Consider the following 20,414-nt stretch of genomic DNA (forward strand, 5'->3'; position numbering starts at 1 on the left):
TAAATTGATTAAAAAAATAAGCATAGGCCTTAATAACAAATTAAGTGGAATTAAATGAAATATTAAATAATTAATAGCCACATACATTTAAGCATTTCTAAAACCAAGCAAACAATAATACTGTGTCAAGAAATTATTCTGAATTAAGCTTAAAAATATTTTACCTGTTTTGTGTTCGTCTTTTTACGTTGAGTAACACTCTAATACAATCAGGTACAACAATAATTGAATACAAATATCAATGATTCAAATATCGAAATCAATTTAGTTCTTGCGGTCTGGTGAATTGAATCGGTTGATAGATGAGGGACAGGCTCCAGGGGTGGTTTAGCCAATCACAACGTGCATACTAGATTATCTAACCAATCAGAGCCCATGGCGCAGTTTAGGGCGGGGCTTCATAAAACAGGAAATGATCCTCGCGTCTTTTAGAGAAGGAACAGAGCGATGTTGAATAAAGGCAAATTATGTGAACAATAATGCGTTTTTATTAAACAGAGCATTAACACACGTTAGACTGCACCCCATAAATACAATAAAGCCTAGAAAAAAACAGTCAACCCTCCCTTTAAGCGGGTTTGTGAATCTTTTTATGTAGATTTTGACTTCGGAGCGCGTAGCGAATCATTTGAATCAGTTCACTGCAGTTTTAAAGAGACAACGCTCAGCAGATGCGTTGACTGATGAATGGTTTGTCTATTGTATATTAAAAAGACAGACAGATATGTAAACAACACTGAAAACCACGGACAGCCAGGCGTTGTTGTAGGGCAGTTTGTTGCGCTTCAGGACCCGGAAGTGCTCCAGGACCCCTTCAAATCCAACACAGTAGCAAAACTGCTAAATAGCAAAAATAACTGCTAATAGCAAAACGTTTTTGTACAGAGGAAATAAAAAGTGCCTTAGATAGTAATATTTACTTAACATTACTTGAATAGGATAAATAAACAATTTATCCATGGTCATCGTTGTATAGTGCAGTATTTTGCTCTGTTTTCCCAGATAGAAATGTTAATTTTGCTACTTTCTGTTCTTCAAGTACACTTAAATGTACCTTAAAGCCAATTCTCATATAATAAAAGCAATAAAAAAATATTTTAATTTCATGGGGTCTTTAGAAGTTGTAAAACCTACTTAATTTGTCATCCTCAACTCACAACGATGTGGTTAATTGCGTTTTGTTATTTACATTCAGCATTGTTCGCCCCCCGTTCAGAGCAGACGCGCCGTGTTTGGATCCCGCCCGGCCACCGGAATCAAATCGAGGCCTCTGTAGCTCCCGTAACGGCTTTAAAAGGAAAGGTGCCTGTTGTTTAAACCTGCCATTTTGCTTTACTGCGCTTGTTATGTACGCTCTGGAAACATTTGAGGACGGTAAACAGCGCTGGCGTCCCCTGCGGCGCTCCTGGGATGGGATGGGATGGGATGGGATGTCTCAAAGCTGCCCAACAGAGCCGGAGTAGGAAACATATGTGCGCAGTACCCTTTCTCAGCTGGCAGCCCGAAGAAACATTCCAGCAGCATTTAGCTCCCAGAGCGGCCTGTTTGGTGTCGCGGAGGGCAGTGGGGTCTAGTGCTACCGGAACCTGCCGGAAAAACGCTGCTTAAGTTATTGTTACAGTAGGCACGTAGCAACCAAAAGGTCAATGTGCTGAAAAATATTGAGGATACTCATCTCCTCTCGCTGAACCGCGTTCATCCACGCCATTACGGCACTGCACGGAAAACAAATGTCAGGTCTAATAAGTCTACATCTGTATTACATTCAGAGTTACACTGTAGGAGACCTGTCTGAGACCTTTAGAAATAATGCGATGTCTGTTTCCGTTTGGTTTTAATCCAGAGCATTCAGACTTTTTTTTTCCTCGTCTACTATTCCGACCCTCTAAATTGAAATCAGATTATCAGATTTGGTAAATCGTTGTTATATCTGGCATTATTGATGGCGATTTCCGGCCTGCTTTGAACCAAGATGCGTAAATCTCGTACGTTTTATCGAAAGCGGTCTCCAGCACACCTACACATGGCTATTGTGGGATATCTTTGTCTGTGGAGGACCTTTCTAATGGGAAACACATGTGCGGCCGTTAATGGCTCAATATAATGTGGTTTTTCACTCTCTGTGTATCAGAAATGTGCTTCATGCAGTCATATATCTACATTTACTGTATTCAGATGAAAGATATACAATTAGGTCTTCGTTAGGTTGCACCTTTTTTAAAAGAAAAAAAATCAAATGTGCCGCAGTAATTCGCAAGTGATCCGATCCACCAACGTTTGCTTCCTCTGTTCTTCACATTTGCATAATATAAGCCATCTCGTGTGAATCGGGAGCGAAATATGCACAGATAAAACACTGTTCGCAAGCAAAACCGGTCCTTAACCGTTTTAAACAAATACGTCAGTGTGTTTTGATGTTAGACTAATTCTGACGGCACCCATTCACTGCATAGCATCCATTAATGCAAAATGATCTGATGAATTTTCTTTTTTGGGTGTACTTTTCCTTTAAGGGTAGGACCAAGCATTATAGATGACTGTTTAAACCCAACCATTGTACACACTCCACTTTTTAAAGCATGCTGGTCTACGCGGAGCAAAAATACCGGCGTCTGGCAGCTTGAAACTTGCACAATGAAGTCAGAGCCGCAATCAAACATAAATGGAATTTAGGGCAGTCATTTCACGCTAGTCATAAGTTTCATATTAAATCTTTGTATTGCGTGCAGCTGTTCTCTTTTAGCTGGAGTGACAGAGCGAGTTTTCATTGATGGAAAGGCTTACAGTAACAAAACCCGGCCAAGCTTCAGCGCTCGTTCAGAAAAAGGCAGCGACGTAAAAGAGACGAACTGTTTAGATTTCTGAAACCGAAGAGAGTGAGTGCTTCTTCGGTGCTTACAGACAGACGCAGATGTTTTGGGATCTGGGTGGATGACTTTGACAACACACATGACCTGCTCTGCGTATGCTGCCCTCTGATTTGGCCTTTTGCTGTGTGGGCTCGCCCCACAATGGCTCTCTTATATCACTTGCAGGACACCCAGCGAGAACAGATTGTGGAACCAGGTTTCCAGTATCCATAAAACTCACAGCTTGTGAAAGGCCGACCCTTGCGTGAACAAAATCTGTGAAGATGCCTGCTGGAGACACAAAGTGAAACGGGGACAGAAATTAAACCTAATCGCCTTAAACTGCACAGAAAACACCTCGGGAAGAGTAATGGTTCATTTAATGCTGCTTAATACACTTGTTGTTTGTTACTTCAGGTGTCTTCAGCTGTTCAGGAATATTGTCCGGACTAAATGTATTGTATCTTCTACGTGCATTTTCATGTGAAGATTAAAACCTACATTTTAGGAATTGTTTAAAGAGGTATTAACATAAATGTAAAAGATTTTGTAAAGAATTTTTTTCCTTTTTGAAGAGGAAGACTGACCCCTAGTGATTGCTTTAGGATCTGCCTCCTTGTTTCATTCATCACACAGGCTGTTAGAGCAACATATATATATATATATATATATATATGTTGCTCTAACTGCATACGTATATATGTCTGTGTATATATATGTATATGTGTGTATATATGGTATATATATATATGTATATGTATAACAATGATAGCTGTGATGGTCGGACTGTGAGTCTTTAAACTAGACCACCGAAGTGTTTTAAACAGGGAGTGTATAAATAGATTAACAACTAAGGATGTCGACATAATGTTCAGATAAAGACGAATTAAAGATTAATTTGAGTGCACACTTCCCCTTTGGCTCATTCATGTCGACATCAGGGCTCTTCACTCACTCAAAGACACAAACTTGGAAGAAGAAAAACCCGAATGAAGATGTTTTCACATCTGCACAGTCAATCCAAAGCGATTTACAAAGTATCATACACTGTTAAAACATATTATTTATCTACAAACCGGCTAGTTTAAACGAACTACTTTTCACTTGCATAAAAATGTAATTAATTGTATGCTTATTGATTGCAAAAAATAGTTTACATCCACTAGAAGAGAGAGAGAGAGAGATAGATAGATAGATAGATAGATAGATAGATAGATAGATAGATAGATAGATAGATAACTAATTATTTTGAATATGACCTCGTGTGTGTGCGCGAGCGAGCGTGCACCGCGTTACTCACTCACTATTGGTTGTTGAACTGCTGAAGTTTTAAAAGCCAGACAGAGTGGAGCCAACTTTCGTGACGTCACGGCCGTAGCACAACTTCGGGACAGCGCTTGCATGACACGGCACCCGGCTGTATCCTTCCGCCTTTATATAGACTATAGATCTTAGTGCATTTGGTGGTTCCTCATTGTGTCGAGTGCTGTACGCAAGCTAGGCTGTTTGTTTTCTAGACAGTATCGACATGAATAGATACAGCAGCCTATAAAAAAAATAAGCATATCGACTAATGTTATGTGTAATGTTAGAAGTCGCTTTTAATATATATATTTTTTTGGCTAATGTATTAAAATAAGTCGATAAAGCAGATAAAATCAATTGCATTGCCTATTTTTTTTAATTAATCTGCTTACGCACCGAAAGGTTGGACATAATAATATATCATATATAGTAATAATTATTATTTGTATTATTTGTCTGTTGGAAACATGAAAACCATAACAATGTTTTTTTTTTTTTTTTTTTTTAATATGCACGCGTTCATATCAATCTATATGTGCTCCAGTATTGTTTATATATATATATATATATATATATATATATATATATATATATATATATATATATATATATATATATATATATGTGTGTGTGTGTGTGTGTATATATATATATGTGTGTATATATATATATATATATATATATATATATATATATATATATATATATATATATATATATATATATATATATATAGATCAGAGTGGCAATATATCCATAAATCTTAATAAAGGCAATACCGAAACAAATAACTAAATAATAATAATTATTAGCATCACGTTTAGGGCCAGATAGAAGGATAGATAGCAAGTTAGATGGACACTAATAACATAATAGTACACCTTAATACTGCAACAGAAGCATTCGACTGTTAGTAAATGCCTTCTAATGTCGTCCATCTTACAACCACTAAAGAGAAACCGCAATACTCACATAATTCAATATTAGACACCAATAATCACAGGCATCTTTTGATGATCTCGAGCGCATCCGCAGGCACAGAAGAGTAGTAGGTTGTCAAACGGGCGGATTGATATTCAGTAATGTGATTCGCCTCCAGTCTGTTTGACGCCAGGACTGGTGAGAGACGAGGGAAAGAGAGGGAGGAAAAAAGAAAAAAAAACTCCTTCATGTCGGTGTCTGTAAAACAGAGCAAAGGTCGACAGACGCTACACCATTTCACGAAAGGTATGCAATCTAATGATAATACATCTAGCCGATAAAGACGGTTCGGTGGTCACTTATCAACTTTATTCCTACAGGGATGGTGGCTTTTTTTCCGCAGGGGGGGTGTTTAGAAGTGATTGAAAAAGTTTCCTTGCTGTTTTTTCTTTCCTTTCTGTGCGAATGAGGCGAGGAAAAAAAACACGTGAACGGGGCACATTCGCATTTTCTGAAAGGAGTTTTCGAAACGGTTGAAACGGATTGCAGGCGGCTGTTTTGAGGTCGCGGGGGTTATTCGGGTTTAATTAACGTTAAGCGAATCTGAACGGCTAACGTTAACTTGGCTGTGTAGCAACTCGGCTATCGGTAAGTTTTCGCGCAATACAGAAAAAGACAAAGGCACCGAGAACGCATCTAAAATGTATATATCGAGTTTTTTTGCAAGTTACGGGTCTTTTTGTAGCGAAAGCGGTTTGATTTTAAACCGAAAAGCCGCGTTTTGAACTCAATCCCGCAAAGTTGCGGCTAACGTAGCTTAGCTTCGCTCCTCGTCTGTTCAGCTAATAAATATTTATGATTTCGCACGGAGTCGCGCGTGTTTATATACAAAAACCCCAAGAGGACGGGTTACACAAAGGTTGTTTAATAATAATAATTAGTGTATAGTCGAAGAAAGTTACTGTTCGCATTCTTGTGAGGAAAGATGTGCGTGTCGTGGCGTGTCTTACTGGCTGTGTCTCAAAACCTGGTGTGCTGCCCACTCAGACAGCGTTTTTGGGGCATTTCGGTCCGTTCTGCCTCGCTTCGGACTTTCTAAACGTTCCCGTGATGCCCAAAATGCTGTCTGGATGGGCACCTCGCTTGGTGTTGCGGTCAGTGAGCGTGTCTTCAGCGATATTCGTTTAAATCTCTCCACAGATCGACACGTTCACAGATGTTTGCTTCTAGTCTACCGACTAAATCGTCTACATGAGGGTCAAAGTTTGCGTTTGAGCCGGTGTGCATGGTGCACATCCTTGAAACATTTGGAGAAAGATGCGAAAAAGTGTATTAGGTGCTGTGTGTTTGATTGGGGATTTGTTTAAAAAGAGTTGGTTTTTTTTGTTGTCTTCAAAAATCATATTTTGTCCTTGGCGCACAGAGATAAAGGATGCACCTTTTCGAGCGTTATAACATCAGTTCGTGGTAGAAACGCATTCAGACGACGCCGGCTTGTTTTTGACCTTGGCCAAGGGGAGGTTTAGATACAGTCATCTTGAAATGTGTTATCAGAGATGGAATGCCTTCAAAGAGCAGCATCACCACGTTTGCTGGCTTTCATTCACCGCTTAATAAGATTCTGCTTTATCAAAGCGTGGCATTGCTTTATTTCTCTAATGGTGATGCGTGAATGATGGTCTTGTCAGCAAGCGAAATCTGCAAGTTAAATACAATTGGTTTTCCTTAGCAGTCTTCTATATGAGAGATTAAATTTCTGTAAGTATTCATTCATCGCTCGTGTACGCTTTCTTTTAAGCAGAACGAAAGCGAAGTCCCATTCGTAAGCGTTGCAAACACGATTTAAAATATTCATAGCCGAAAGCTTTTTTTAAATGGCTAGTCACACTGACATTAAAAATGAGTCGATTTTAAGATCTCGAGCTTTAACTTTTTCAGATAAACATTTTTTTTGGAATTGCATTCGCTTCGTATTTTGCTTCTTGTTTTGAAGTTTCGTCTTTTGCATTTTTGCGACAGCGCAATTGGTTTCCATTGAGAGCCTCTGAATGTCTGCCAACGTGTAACATCTGTCTCGTAGATGTTCATGTGAGCGCTCGCATCTGTTGCCAATCTCGAGCTATAATCCGATCCTGAATCATATCGATTGAAATGAATGTCGCAGACGTGTACCTTCGGATGCCTGCTTTTCTTTTGTAGTGTTTCAGGCGTGGAGAACAATGGAATGGTAATTGTTTATGTGCAGCGTAAAGGAGGTCTATCCCTGTTTGCGTGGATGATGTAATGCTCCGGGGATGGAGAGACTGGATGGTGTCGAGCAATTAAACGGCCCCCCTCTGAATGACTGCATCTTTGTCTTGGATGGGTGTGACGGCTCTCCTCCTTATTTAGAAGAAGAGATCTTGTTCTGTGCTTTTAAGAAAGCCATATTTTTCTGATCGAATTCAAACTGATAAAATTGCAAGGCTGTGCTTGTGTCTTGCATCTGCCGTGCTCTTAAATGTCACTGAAATATTAGATGGCTTTTGCAATCTGGCTATTATTCCTAATTGTATGTGTAATCGGATTTTAAGCATAATGCATGGGTTGAAGCCCACTAGAGGCATCGCGACTGCATGGCAGTCCTCGTAATAAATCAGTTGATCCGCAATAAAAGCACCTCTTCCTCGGTCTGGAGCTCTATTAGTGTCAAAATGTGACTCCATTGTGATTTAGAAAGCCGATTTCACGTGTAATTTCGCAAATGGCTCTGCTCTTGAATGTATATCACAATTATAAAGCGGCATCAAGATGCACGTTTTCTGATAATCATGTTGCGGTTGCGGTCAGCATCTTAACGTTGTTTTCGTTATTTGGGATGAAACGGATGGCCGTCGATTTTCTTTTTATGGCCATTGTAGCCTCACTCCAAGCCTTTCTTCTGCACTTTTAAAGCAAAATGTCTCTCTCCCCATGAAATAGGAGCGTAGAAAGAGTAAAAGCTTTAAGTGGGAGGCTTTTGCGACTTCTAGAAAAATCAATACGGTTAATGCTTCTCATTTTGCAAATGGAGCGGCGGAGTGTAGCGGCAGGATGGAGATAGGGAGCAGGGAAGTGTGTGTTTGTGTATTGAGCTTCTATATTGCTGATCTGAGCTCTGTACTTCCTATTGTTAAAGCGTCGCTATCATCGGTCCCTCAGCAATCGAGGCAGAGTGTGCTTGATTACTTGTTTCTGCTGATAAGCAAAGCGTTTCGGCGTGTGCCGACTCATTGAGCGTAATGGCAGATTTCAGGAATTCAGTCTCTGGCTTGATTTTTACCGTTCACACTGTTAAGGGCCATTCACACAGAACACATCTTTGCGTCCGAGGTTGGTTTTGAAAAGAAGCACGGCGTAGAAAGCGAGGTTCCCGAGACGGGAAGCGATTACAGAAGTAATAGAAATAGGCTAACAGAAGGATTGATGGAGAATCCAAGCGTTTTTGAAGGAACATGTTGGGTTAATCGCTTGTAGAAATGTTATATAATTCAAGGTATCCATTATGAGTACCTTCTCTGCAATGCTGCCATTAAATAAAACTATTGTCGTGCCAGCTTGCTACTGTTAACAGAAGCTTGCCGCGATCGCCCTGCCTCATAGCTCTTATGATTGGTGCACTGCTTTGGAACTGGCATTGATCAGCGGCACAGTATGTAAAAGCTCTTGAAAACACGTCTCTCGTGTGAGACACTGCAAATAACACCAGATGCGAGCGTAGCTGTAATGCACGTCTGTCATGCGTGTGTTTGCATAGAAAAACAATGGAAAAGTAGCTCCCTGGAATGGAAAAACGTGTTCTGTGTGAATGGCTACACAGCCATAGAGCAGATTAAAGTAGTGTTGAGTTTCTATAGAAGACACGCTCTATTGACAGCACCGGTGTTTTGTTTTTGGTTTTTTTAATATACAGAACATGCTGTTTCTGTGCTTGCTTTATCGGTTTGACAGCTTCTATCAAATTTTAACAGGGATGTTGTGCTCAAAGCTAATAAAAAAAAATAAAGTTTTAGGCCAAAAGGTAGCTGAATTTGTCCAGATTCAATCGGACCGAAAAGGTCTACCAGAAAGATTTTTTATTTGTTCATATTCAAAACGGAAAAAGTGACAAACGTGAACGGTGCACTTAAAAACAGACCAAAGAGCAGACTTTGCACTCGCCTCTTTTGCATAAGAAAAAATGTACTGTGTTTTTGTGAGACGGATTTTTTTTTTTTTTTGTCTGCAGACAGCTTGTACTATAGGCGTGTAACTTTGGCACGGTGTGTGTGAGAATCCAAGAGCAGGACTATGTACATACAAAAATTGTAAAACAGGAATTAAATCAGTGACAGACATCCGCCCCCCAGTGAAATGCAGGTGCTTTTTTTCCACAGTAAATAGTTTAGTTTTTGTTACAGTGACCATGACGGGTGACTTCTCCAATCTTAAAGACTTTTGACGCATACTGTTTTTTTTAGATGCAAACGTCATGGCTCACATGATATGCATATTTCCGCATACTTATTTGTGCCTGTTTAGGGTTACTGCAATTTTACGAAGGACTAGATTTAAGCATCGAGTATCACATTGCAACTTTTAAAACGTTACAAATGAAGAAACCTGAGGAAGTGATTAGTGTACGCAAAAATATTAGGCAGCTATTTTCAGCGTTAACTATTATAAGAAAAGCCCATTAGAAGGAATACATTGAAAATAATGTATACTGTATTGCTGATTTTATTGTATAAATGCAGCGTTGGTGGACACATGAAACTATATACTTTACTAACCCAATACATTTGAACAATAGTGTATATTGAATAATTCCTAACCTAACCTTTAATTCATCTGATGCACTGGAAAATTAGATCTGTACTCCTGGTGGAAGACAATGACTTGTCAATTACAGCATGTGCTATTAATGTCAGGGCTAGTTTGATTTGCTCCTGCTTCCGTTGTATATGTATGTGTCTGTACACAATCAGGGTCTGAACAATATCGGGGAAGCTCTGTTGTACTGACAGTGGAGTGAGAAGAGATGACCTACTTTACTTACTGTTTGGAGATGCTTGGCTGTTGTTCGCCCGTCTTAACTGTGCCTTTGACTAACAATGATTACCGATCCATCAGTCTCGTTTTACATAAAGCACAGTGTGGTTTGACAGGACAAACACTGTAGTGGTCTGGGAGTGGGAAGCGCTTTGAATAGTAACATTTTGTCCCCGAAGAGCCAATGGGCTGATGTTTGGCAGCCGAAGAGGTCAAGGGGAAGGGATGTGGCTACAGGAAGTGCCTCTCAGAGGTCTTATATCCTTTCTGTCCTGGTTACACTTGCAACTTTTTCAGCAGCTGTGCGGCGCTCCGCTCGTCTCGATCTGGGAGCTCCCTGGGTGGGGCAACGGGAGGCTGTTGCTTACAGGTCCAACACAATGAGTCTGTTGTAGTTCACCATAACACATGGCAGATGAGTACATCCTAACAGTTATCTCCAAGACCTCAGATGTGTGCGTAAGTGTGTGGTTTTTACAACCGAGTAGGCAGTAGTGGTTTCTTCGGACAGTGTTTTCATGTGTTAACTTGTAAATAGTCAACTCTACTATTCAGAGTTTTTCAGCACTTTGAAGACCTGAATAGCTTGTAGCATTTGTCACCCATAAAGCGCTAATGGACTTTGTAAGTTAAAATTTGAGGGATAATATTTTTTTACATCAGTGCTACCAAACCTTTTTGCCTCCGATGCTTCCCATTATCCACAATAATATTCGAAGACCCTGTCATATAGGGTAATTGGTTTCCGCATCTCTTGTAATGATTTTAATCTTTGAACAATCCTAGTTTCCGCACATCAAAATTAATTAAAATTCAAAGTCATTAAAATTTACGTAATTACTCCAGTTGTTTGTTTTTATTTTATAGCGATATGTATATAAAAAAAAGTGTGTTCAGTATAAAAATGATATTGGGAGATCATTATGATATTTACATTTGTTTACTTTTAAATAGGAAATATCTTGTTTTTTCCCAATTGTTTTATCTTATTTTAAAGCTGCCTTTGTCTTATTTTAACATCTTGAGGCTTTCTTTATTATTTTGACCCTTACCTTCTGGTGTGAGATAACAATGGGAAGTTTGGATCAATTTTAACGACCTTCGGGTCTCGTTCAGCAAAATGAAAAAGTCATTTTGTTTATTTTAGCAAAACATAATTATGTCACTTCCCTAACATTTCTTCTACTTGTGTAAATGCTGATCACACAACAGACAATGCAACACTATATTGCTATGAAAAGCTCACCTCATTTCTTATCTGTCCTCGGGTCTGAGTCATTCGTTCATTGCGTGATAGCCCTCATAAGGTTTAGCCATTGCAGTATGATCCGGAAAGAGAATTGATTGGTTCATCTTCTGATTCTTTCAAACTAATTCCAGTACAGAGCCAATAGGATATTGCTAATGCACGAATGAACAAATCGCTTTCAAACTTTCTTTAAAATATCTTCCTGTGTGTTTGGCAATTTATTCAGGGTGAGTAAACGATGACCGAATTTTCAGTTTTGGGTGAACTGTTACTTAAATATTAAGTTTTGAGTGAAGTACAAAATATTCTGTACGTCTTGTCAGATGATAATAGGTGACCCTGGCCCACAAAACCAGCCGTAAGTCACATGGGTATATTTGTAGTAATCAGCAATGATATTGCATAGGTTTTTCTTTTATGCCAAAAATCATTAGGATATTAAATAAAGATCAGTTTCACTGACAATGTTGTGTACATTTTAATATTGTAAATGGCAAAACATAATTTTATGATTAGTAATAAGAACATTTGAACAACTTTTTAGGCCGTTTTCTCTTTAGATGTTTTGCACCCTCAGATTCCAGATTTTCCAAATAGTTGCATCTCAGCCAAATATGATCCAAATCCTAACAAACCATCCATCAATGCTTATTTATTCAGCTTTCAGAGGATGCATAAATCTCAATTTTAAAAAATTGACCCTCATTGCCTGGTTTTGTGGTCCAGGGTCACGCATAAGGCCGCAGATTACATGCAAACAAAAGCCTATATAGTATAGGAGATGCATTCTGTGCAATCTTTGTCATCATTATGAATGATATACATGCATCTGATTTCCAAACTGATGTCACTCTCTTTTTTTGCAGGTGCCCCATCTCAAAGTGCCAGCCTCTGACCGCAGCCTGTATCTGGCATGGATTAGTCTCTAATATCTAATAGTCATCTCATCGTTGTTTTCAGCCTTAATTTCTCAAACGCCCTTTACGCTAATTCTCGGAGTGGTTGTGACCCAGTTCCACCCCCTTCCCGCTTCACTGCAGGCCTTCCTGAGCCCTGAGCACCAGCAGCTGCGTCCTGCTTCGACTTCCTGTCCTTGGTCGTACAAGGCTAAGCTCGTCCACTCCCCAACCCCCACCCCCACATACACAAACACACACATAATCGTCTTCCTGGCACACTGCGGACCGAGAGCGCTTCAGATCCTGCTTCCTGGTGCAGCCCAGCACTATGACCTCCATGTCCAGTCTGTTCTCCTTCACCAGCCCGGCGGTGAAGCGGCTGCTGGGCTGGAAGCAGGGCGACGAGGAGGAAAAATGGGCGGAAAAGGCCGTGGATGCCCTGGTGAAGAAGCTGAAGAAGAAAAAGGGCGCCATGGAGGACTTGGAGAAAGCCCTCAGCAGCCCCGGACAGCCCAGCAAATGTGTGACCATCCCCCGGTCGCTGGATGGGCGGCTGCAGGTGTCCCACAGGAAAGGCCTGCCTCACGTCATCTACTGCCGCGTGTGGCGCTGGCCCGACCTGCAGTCCCATCACGAGCTCAAACCCCTTGAGGTGTGCGAGTATCCGTTCGGTTCCAAACAGAAAGAAGTGTGCATCAACCCGTATCACTACAAACGAGTTGAAAGTCCTGGTAAGTCAAGACCGACACATTTATATTACTTCTCATTGTAAAGCTATATTAAGACTTTCTTTGCACATTTATGGAAAAGCTATAAGTACACTTCAGGGTGATTATATAGTATTTTTGTTATCTGAAATGGATGGAATAAAATAAAAACAATTACTTTCCAAAGCAACATTACTCATTTTCATTTACTTTCATTTTAATTTGAGCATTTTTTTTTTTTGCTTTATACTAAAATTATGGAGATTAAAACTCAGATTGAAATAAAACAAACAGCAATAAAGACATTAAAAATAAAATAATTAAAAGGACAAAAAAAACCCCCGCTTACTCAGTACTCATTTAAAATGCAAAAAATATATAAGTATAAAAAACTGTTATTGTATTTCAGTAATACTAAAATAACACCTGGTACACTATTGCTTGGAAATGTATAATGTTTACCAAAGCTGCATTTATTTAATAAAAAAATAGTAAAAATTATATAATAGTAAAAATATATTAAAAGTTTTATAATATATCATAAATATAATTACTTCTTGAGTGTAACGGTATTAATATTTAAGAATAAAAAGTACTACTTTTTTTCAACCAGTATACCACCAGTCTTAGCAGATTCATATTTTTTGTTGAACTATGTTAAAGCTCATTTGATCAATCACACATCATTAAATACTTATCAGCTGGTTTCATCTCTCTGCAAAAGCAGTGTTCTTCCGATAAGCTGTTGTTGATGGCAAGCAAACAAAAAACAGACCGAAAACCAGCAGACTGGTCCACATATACGTCCCCTGCGAGGCTATATGGCCTATTATTTCCTCTGCATATCCAGCAGTATAGACCGTGTTGACTATCAGATATCCTTCGCCCCCAGAGGCCTTCTGATCTCTGTAACCTCTGTTGCCCTCTGCTTAGATCGAGATGTGCGCTGTATTGAGCTTTTCAAGGGCAGATATCACATGTCATTCAGAAGAGAAAACGCATTTCTGTTGAAGCCAGAAAACTGATCTGTTGGAGCCTTAGCCATTACCTTGGAGCCGGAGTCGGCCAATCAGCACCCAGATGTCAAGGATGCAGGACTGCCATAAATATTTAAATCAGAATGATGTTTAAAATAGTGTTCTCTTTTCTCAGTGCTCCCTCCGGTGTTGGTGCCACGACACAGCGAGTTCAACCCTCAGCATAGTCTGCTGGTGCAGTTTCGCAACTTGAGTCACAACGAGCCTCACATGCCCCTCAACGCCACCTTCCCAGAGTCCTTCCAGCAGCACAGCGGAGGAAGCTCCTTCCCCATCTCCCCAAACTCGCCCTATCCTCCGTCTCCCGCCAGCAGCGGCACCTACCCCAACTCTCCTGCAAGCTCTGGGCCATCCAGCCCCTTCCAGCTGCCAGGTACACACGACACTTCTCATTAGAGCTGCGCGATTAATCGCTCAAACACCCATTCCATCCCAGTATTAAAAAATGACTCGCCGTGTCTATCGCTGACACAGAGAGAGCATGTTTAGTTTAATCAACACTCCACTTTTTTTGGAAATAGGCACATTCTCCAACTCAAAGTTGAGTTTTGCTGTTTTTGAATCTGTTCGGCCGATCTCTGGGTCTGGCGATAACACTTTTAGCATAGCTTAGCATAGATCATTGAATCAAATTAGACGATTAGCATCGTGTTCAAAAAAAAATTTTTTTTCCTATTTAAAACTTGACTCTTCTGTAGTTATATAGTGTACTAAGACCAGTGACAAATGAAAAGTATAAAATATTAAATAAAATGAAAAAGCGTGGATGTTATGTATGTGTGTGTGTGTGTGTGTGTGTGTGTGTGTGTGTGTGTGTGTGTGTGTGTGTGTGTGTGTGTGTGTATATACATGTATGTGTGTGTGTATATACATGTATGTGTGTTTTAATAGTTTAAATCAAACACTTTTAAATAGACTCCAGCAATAATATTTCGTTACGTTATTTAGTTTAATTCCGAAAAAAAAAAATGGTGACACTGAGTTTATCGTGCAGCTCTACCACTTATGATATTGATAGATCTTTTGGGATGTTTTTTGCCAGCGGCAAACTGATGTGTTGATTTTCTTTGCTGCTGCGATTGCAAACGGATGCGTGACGCTGAATAATAAACCTGTGATATGACGGTGAGTTGTCCACTGTCGATTGCTGTCAGTAAACAATAAAAATGCCAGCTAAGCAGCACACCAAAGCCCGCTGACTTCAGTCCCGCTGCTGGATGCCCATCACTTGGCACCGGCCCGCGCTCCCTCTATTCTGTATCAAGTGATTTGCTGATGCCTGCATCCGTAGGCCGGGTGCACTCAGGCAGAAGGACGGCAAATGTTTTATAGCGCTGTGGGTTAGAACTAAAGCTGGTTTTATTCATAGAAATTGCTTGATTCATCACTGCATCAGGTCTGCCTCAGTGATTTAAAGTGATGGAAGCACTTGAAGCTTTAACATATGTGGCATTTACATTGTGAATGAATTACAGTATGAGCTGCTTTTTTTTTTTTTTTTTTTTTGTCCCAGCTAATCGCTAGTGAAGTCCATCAACGGTTCAGTATTTAATCGCTACCTTGAGTAAGTTTGGCATTTAAATAAATGTATACTTTTATTAAGCAAGGATGGATTAAATTTAAGAAAAAATGATGGTCCTGAAAAAACATACTTCAGTTGCCACATATATAAAGCAGCACAACTGTTTTAAACATTGAGAATTATTTAATAAATTAATAATTATAAATTCTTTTTGAGCACCAAAAATCAGTGCTACTGAAAGTTATGTTCCCTTCGCAGAAATAAATTACAATTTGTTTTTTTGAGAAAGTACATTTTAAGTTTTAACAATACTATACAATAATACAGGTTGCAAAATATTGGTACGGTTTGGTAAGCATGAGACTTTTTCAGAAACATGAAATCTTACCAACCCCAAGCTATTTACGATTCATTGAGGTGGATCCATTCTTCAGCATAAATATATATATGCATAATATATATATATATATATATATATATATATATATATATATATATATATATATATATATATATATATATATATATATATATATATATATATATATTGTTCCATTTAAAAAAAAAAAGCTCATCTGATATGACCGATCCACCAGACAAGCAATCTGACAACGCTGTTCTTTTTTTGGCTTCATTGAATTTGTCTGGAAATTTTACTTATCAGGCCTTTTTAAAATACTTCTTGCATTAGATAATGTCTTCCAAGGATTTTGTTTTAGAGCCAGAGGTGCTTTATAAGCCATAAACTGTTTCTGGAAGAGATTGCATTCAAACATTTTTTTTGCTCTTCTGTTTGCTTTTTAGTGGTAAAACAGGTCCTTCTAAACAATATGCGTGTCCGAATAATGCTCAGCACTGCCACATGTTTAAACCAGCCCAGATGATACTGTTAACAAAAAAAAAAGTCTGCTTTAAATAGCTGTTATTTCCACATCATGAATATCTCGTGTTATAGCACAGAAGTGGGCGTTTGATGTAAGGGATTTGCGAAATTCGACACTAAAAGGTTTCCATAAGATGCAAAGTGGCTTCCTGTAAAGAATCGTCAGAATTCAGGCTCCAGGGGATTGCAGTGGAAGCTCATTTGTTTGCAGCGGGCCTCATCGTCTGACCGCTATCTCTCTGTGGTGTCTCTTTACCAGCTGATACCCCTCCTCCTGCTTACATGCCTCCAGATGAACAGATGGGACAGGACGGGTCTCAGTCCATGGAGACTGGCAGCAGCATGGTTCCTCAGAACATGCCCAGAGGGGGTAAGGAACTATTCAGAAGTGATCCAGGTGTGATGTCGATGAACATAAACAATAAAAAAAAAAAAACTCCCTCTAATCTTAAGCATCGTCATGTAGCTCGTTCATTACAGAAGCATGTGTGCATGTCTGTCTACGGGGTGTTTCATAGAGGAAAGATTGGCCTGTGATGCAGACACAGACGTGTGACTTCAGCCATAAGAGTAAAAATATTTTGGCCATTCTACAAAGTTAGACAGCGGATGAAATGTAAGAGGTTAAAAATAATTACCACTGGACTGTTAAAAATTTTATATACAGTAAGAACACACAGTAAAAAAAAAGGTCTATTTAATGATATAATTGTTTTTGAAGTGTAAAAGTTCAAATGGTGGCTGTCATAAATCATATCACGGATTTATTCAAACATGCATAGCTAAGACAAATATATATCGCACGTGTAGTAGAGTTGAATAATATTGCATTATTGTTTGCAACTGGTATTCTTAACATTTTTCTGCAGCAGGCATGCTACAAATGATGTTTAGTGAAGTTTTGTTCGTAGTTGACGGCAAAATATTAATCTTAAAATGTATGAATGGATGCTGGATTATCTAAATGAATCAAGAAATCAATATCAACAGTTCACTCTTTGTACAATTTTTTTTTTGCTTAAGCTTTCATTGTATCAACCGTTTTGCGGCAGACCAAAATAAAACGTGCGCGTGGCCGTTGTGTAAAGCCAGACGGTCCAATTAGAGCTCCCAGCATTGAGAAAGCTCTTGTCATTTTTTTTTTACATTTCTTTTTAAGCGAAGTCACACTAACAACCTTTAGTTAAACACATTGTCATCATGACTGAGCCTGAATTTCTAACACCGTTTGCCCGTTGTAATCTTTAAATCCTTTTGACCCGGTATCCACCTCTAATCTCTCCAGAATGTTTATCTAGCTGATGTGCTGGAGTATCTGAGCAAGTTGAAACAATAGAGGGCTTCGGCTCAAGGTCTTGTTTTATTTTCCTCTTTCAGATGTGCAGCCGGTGGAGTATGAGGAGCCCAGTCACTGGTGCTCTATTGTGTACTATGAGCTGAATAATCGCGTAGGAGAGGCTTACCACGCTTCCTCCACCAGTGTGCTGGTTGATGGATTCACCGACCCATCCAACAACAAGAACCGCTTCTGCCTGGGCCTGCTCTCCAACGTCAATCGCAACTCCACTATTGAAAACACTCGTCGCCACATCGGCAAAGGTATGCATATAACCGTGCTTTATGTCACTCAGCCCTGGAAACCCAGAGAGATTTTTACCTTCGGCAAAGCAGCGTTATCAACTAAAACCATTAGAAGCGTTCTAAACAATGTTGCCTCGCCAGCTAACTGAAGTTGAAGCTCTAGAATTTACTAAAATAAACTAAATTATTAAAAACAAGTAATCAAAACATTTTGTATCCTGTAAAACTATACTGATGACTACATTGAATACACACCAACTGACAATAATGGTCTAATAGTTTATAAAATGGCTGTTTTTGGTTTTTGCCTGTTTAAATGCTTGATCTTTAAATTTGGGTGTGTTCTGGTCGTGTTCAGCTGAATAAAAATAGTTTGAATAGTTCTCTATTGTCATGAAATTAGACTAATATTTACATTTTCTAATTATCTTTTATAGTCGTCCTTGGCGTGCATGGCCCTTATTATAGATAATTCACGGTGGGACGATCCGGTTTAGTAACAAAGGCAATTGTGTTAATATTACAATAACAATTAATCGTCTCCACACCTAAAAAGTTAATCAAGCGTTCTCAAAGTAAACTTGTTCGATTACAATGGTGGATCGTTGTTGGACTGTATGATGATTCGCTATTGAAATAAATCGCGTGAAGATCTACAAGATGCGTCTTTTTCCAATCTTGCACGGAATCGAGCCTTTTGCATTTCACTCGATAATGAAATATTTCAGGCGTACGTTTACGATGACCTCTCCCTTCCCTCAGGCGTCCACCTGTACTATGTCGGAGGAGAAGTGTACGCAGAGTGTCTGAGTGACACCAGTATTTTCGTCCAGAGTCGAAACTGCAACTACCATCACGGCTTCCACCCCACGACCGTCTGCAAGATCCCCAGCGGCTGCAGCCTCAAGATCTTCAACAACCAAGAGTTCGCTCAGCTGCTCGCTCAGTCGGTCAACCACGGATTCGAGGCCGTCTACGAGCTCACCAAGATGTGCACCATCCGCATGAGCTTTGTAAAGGTGCGCTCGTCACCGCCGATGAGCGGTTTTCATCTGGTTCTTCACCGAATTCTTAAACTAACTTATATATATATTTTTTTAGGGCTGGGGCGCAGAGTATCACAGACAAGATGTGACGAGCACCCCTTGCTGGATAGAAGTGCATCTTCACGGTCCCCTCCAATGGCTGGATAAAGTCCTAACACAAATGGGTTCTCCTCTGAACCCCATCTCCTCTGTCTCATAATGAAGGGCCCTGCTGGGCTGGGAGAATTTTTTTTTTTTTTTAAGCTTTTTTTTAAGTTGTCGTTTTTCTTTTCTTTTTTTCTTCACTTTTGAAAGAAAAAGAGATCTTAAGGGCTGAACTGTTTACACTACCTGCAGAAGGGCGACGGGATCCTGCGACAGTCAGAACGAGAAGAATGAACTGGGGCTGCGAGCACACCTAGCTGAGGAGAATTCTAGGCAGTGACACAAAATGGACTAACTACTGCTTTAGCAATTACCTTCCTGTTTGTTTGTTCGTTTTTGCATACGATTGTTTTAAAATGACGCTTGTATGACTGATTTTCTCTAACTGTAGGTAATCTAGTAGATGAAACTGACATGCCTTCATGTATCTACTTCACTTTACACCAGTTGAAAATGGCAATTTCCTAGTTCTGTGAGAATCTTTTTAATTGCCGTGTTGTCTAATCCCTGTTATTCGCGAGGCATATTTTTCTTTATACGTTTACTGTTAGACTCGACGCTCATTACAAATGTCTCCTTTTTATAGCATCTGTTGCCTTAAGGCAAATCAAAGTTACTGCTTTTAAATAAAGTTCTTTTATCTGATAAATTTGTTCATTTCGTGTTTTGTGATGACAAATCATGCAAGCCGTACGAACTGAAACGTTTTTTAAATCCACAGCTAGCACAATATGCCCTTGCACGCGTGTTTTCTCTGACATATAAAACACAAGTGCATAGTATAGTAGGTTTCATTGGTCTTTCGTGATTGTACATGTTTTGTAGAAACGCATGAAAGTGAAATCGGGGCTCATGGAGACTGATGCCTGTTATTTGGTTCCATCTGCCGGACAAGGCATGCAGTATTTTTAGTACAAGTTCTCTGAAAATCTGTAACCCAATAGTTTTGTACATTGCCTAGACTTCCCGTCGTTCTTGTATGTTCCCGTTCACATCAAACGGTGTGCTTTATAAGATATAAAACAGGAGTTTAGGCATAAACAGTGCGTTTAGACCACATTAAAGCCATTCAGAGTACTATAGGTCATATCTGTGACTGTGTCTGAGAACAATCGTACCAAAATGTTTTATAAATACAGAAGTAATATCAGTGCTTTTGATGAGTGTTACATGCTTACCGAGACGGACAACCATTAAAAATGCAGTCGTTTTATTAATTTAC

General features: G+C 39.4%; 1 protein-coding gene and 1 long non-coding RNA gene across 5 annotated transcripts; one reads left to right on the forward strand and one right to left on the reverse strand.

The window, feature by feature from the left end:
* Positions 1-342: 342 nt before the first annotated feature.
* On the reverse strand, positions 343-5,261 carry LOC122357655. Of its 3 annotated transcripts, none has more exons than XR_006252511.1 (3): positions 5,127-5,261; positions 4,154-4,395; positions 343-3,137 (listed from the first exon to the last, which is right to left on the reverse strand). It is a non-coding gene; the product is annotated as an uncharacterized LOC122357655 (long non-coding RNA). The 3 variants fall into 3 exon arrangements; XR_006252509.1 differs by having other exon boundaries at positions 343-3,140; XR_006252510.1 differs by having other exon boundaries at positions 343-3,140; positions 4,150-4,395.
* On the forward strand, positions 5,242-19,837 carry smad5 (SMAD family member 5). 2 transcript variants are annotated; one of them, XM_043257118.1, is made up of 7 exons: positions 5,242-5,381; positions 12,240-13,003; positions 14,132-14,389; positions 16,681-16,791; positions 17,799-18,020; positions 18,765-19,021; positions 19,104-19,837. In XM_043257118.1, the coding sequence occupies exons 2-7, from the start codon at positions 12,601-12,603 to the stop codon at positions 19,245-19,247; spliced, it is 1,395 nt and encodes a 464-aa protein (XP_043113053.1). In that variant the 5' UTR covers positions 5,242-5,381; positions 12,240-12,600; the 3' UTR covers positions 19,248-19,837. The 2 variants fall into 2 exon arrangements, with proteins under 2 accessions (XP_043113053.1, XP_043113055.1); XM_043257120.1 differs by lacking the exon at positions 5,242-5,381 and adding an exon at positions 5,465-5,723.
* The last annotated feature ends 577 nt before the right edge of the window (positions 19,838-20,414 follow it).

This window comes from Puntigrus tetrazona, chromosome 14, assembly GCF_018831695.1.
Source record: "Puntigrus tetrazona isolate hp1 chromosome 14, ASM1883169v1, whole genome shotgun sequence".
NCBI classification, from domain to species: Eukaryota; Metazoa; Chordata; class Actinopteri; order Cypriniformes; family Cyprinidae; genus Puntigrus; species Puntigrus tetrazona.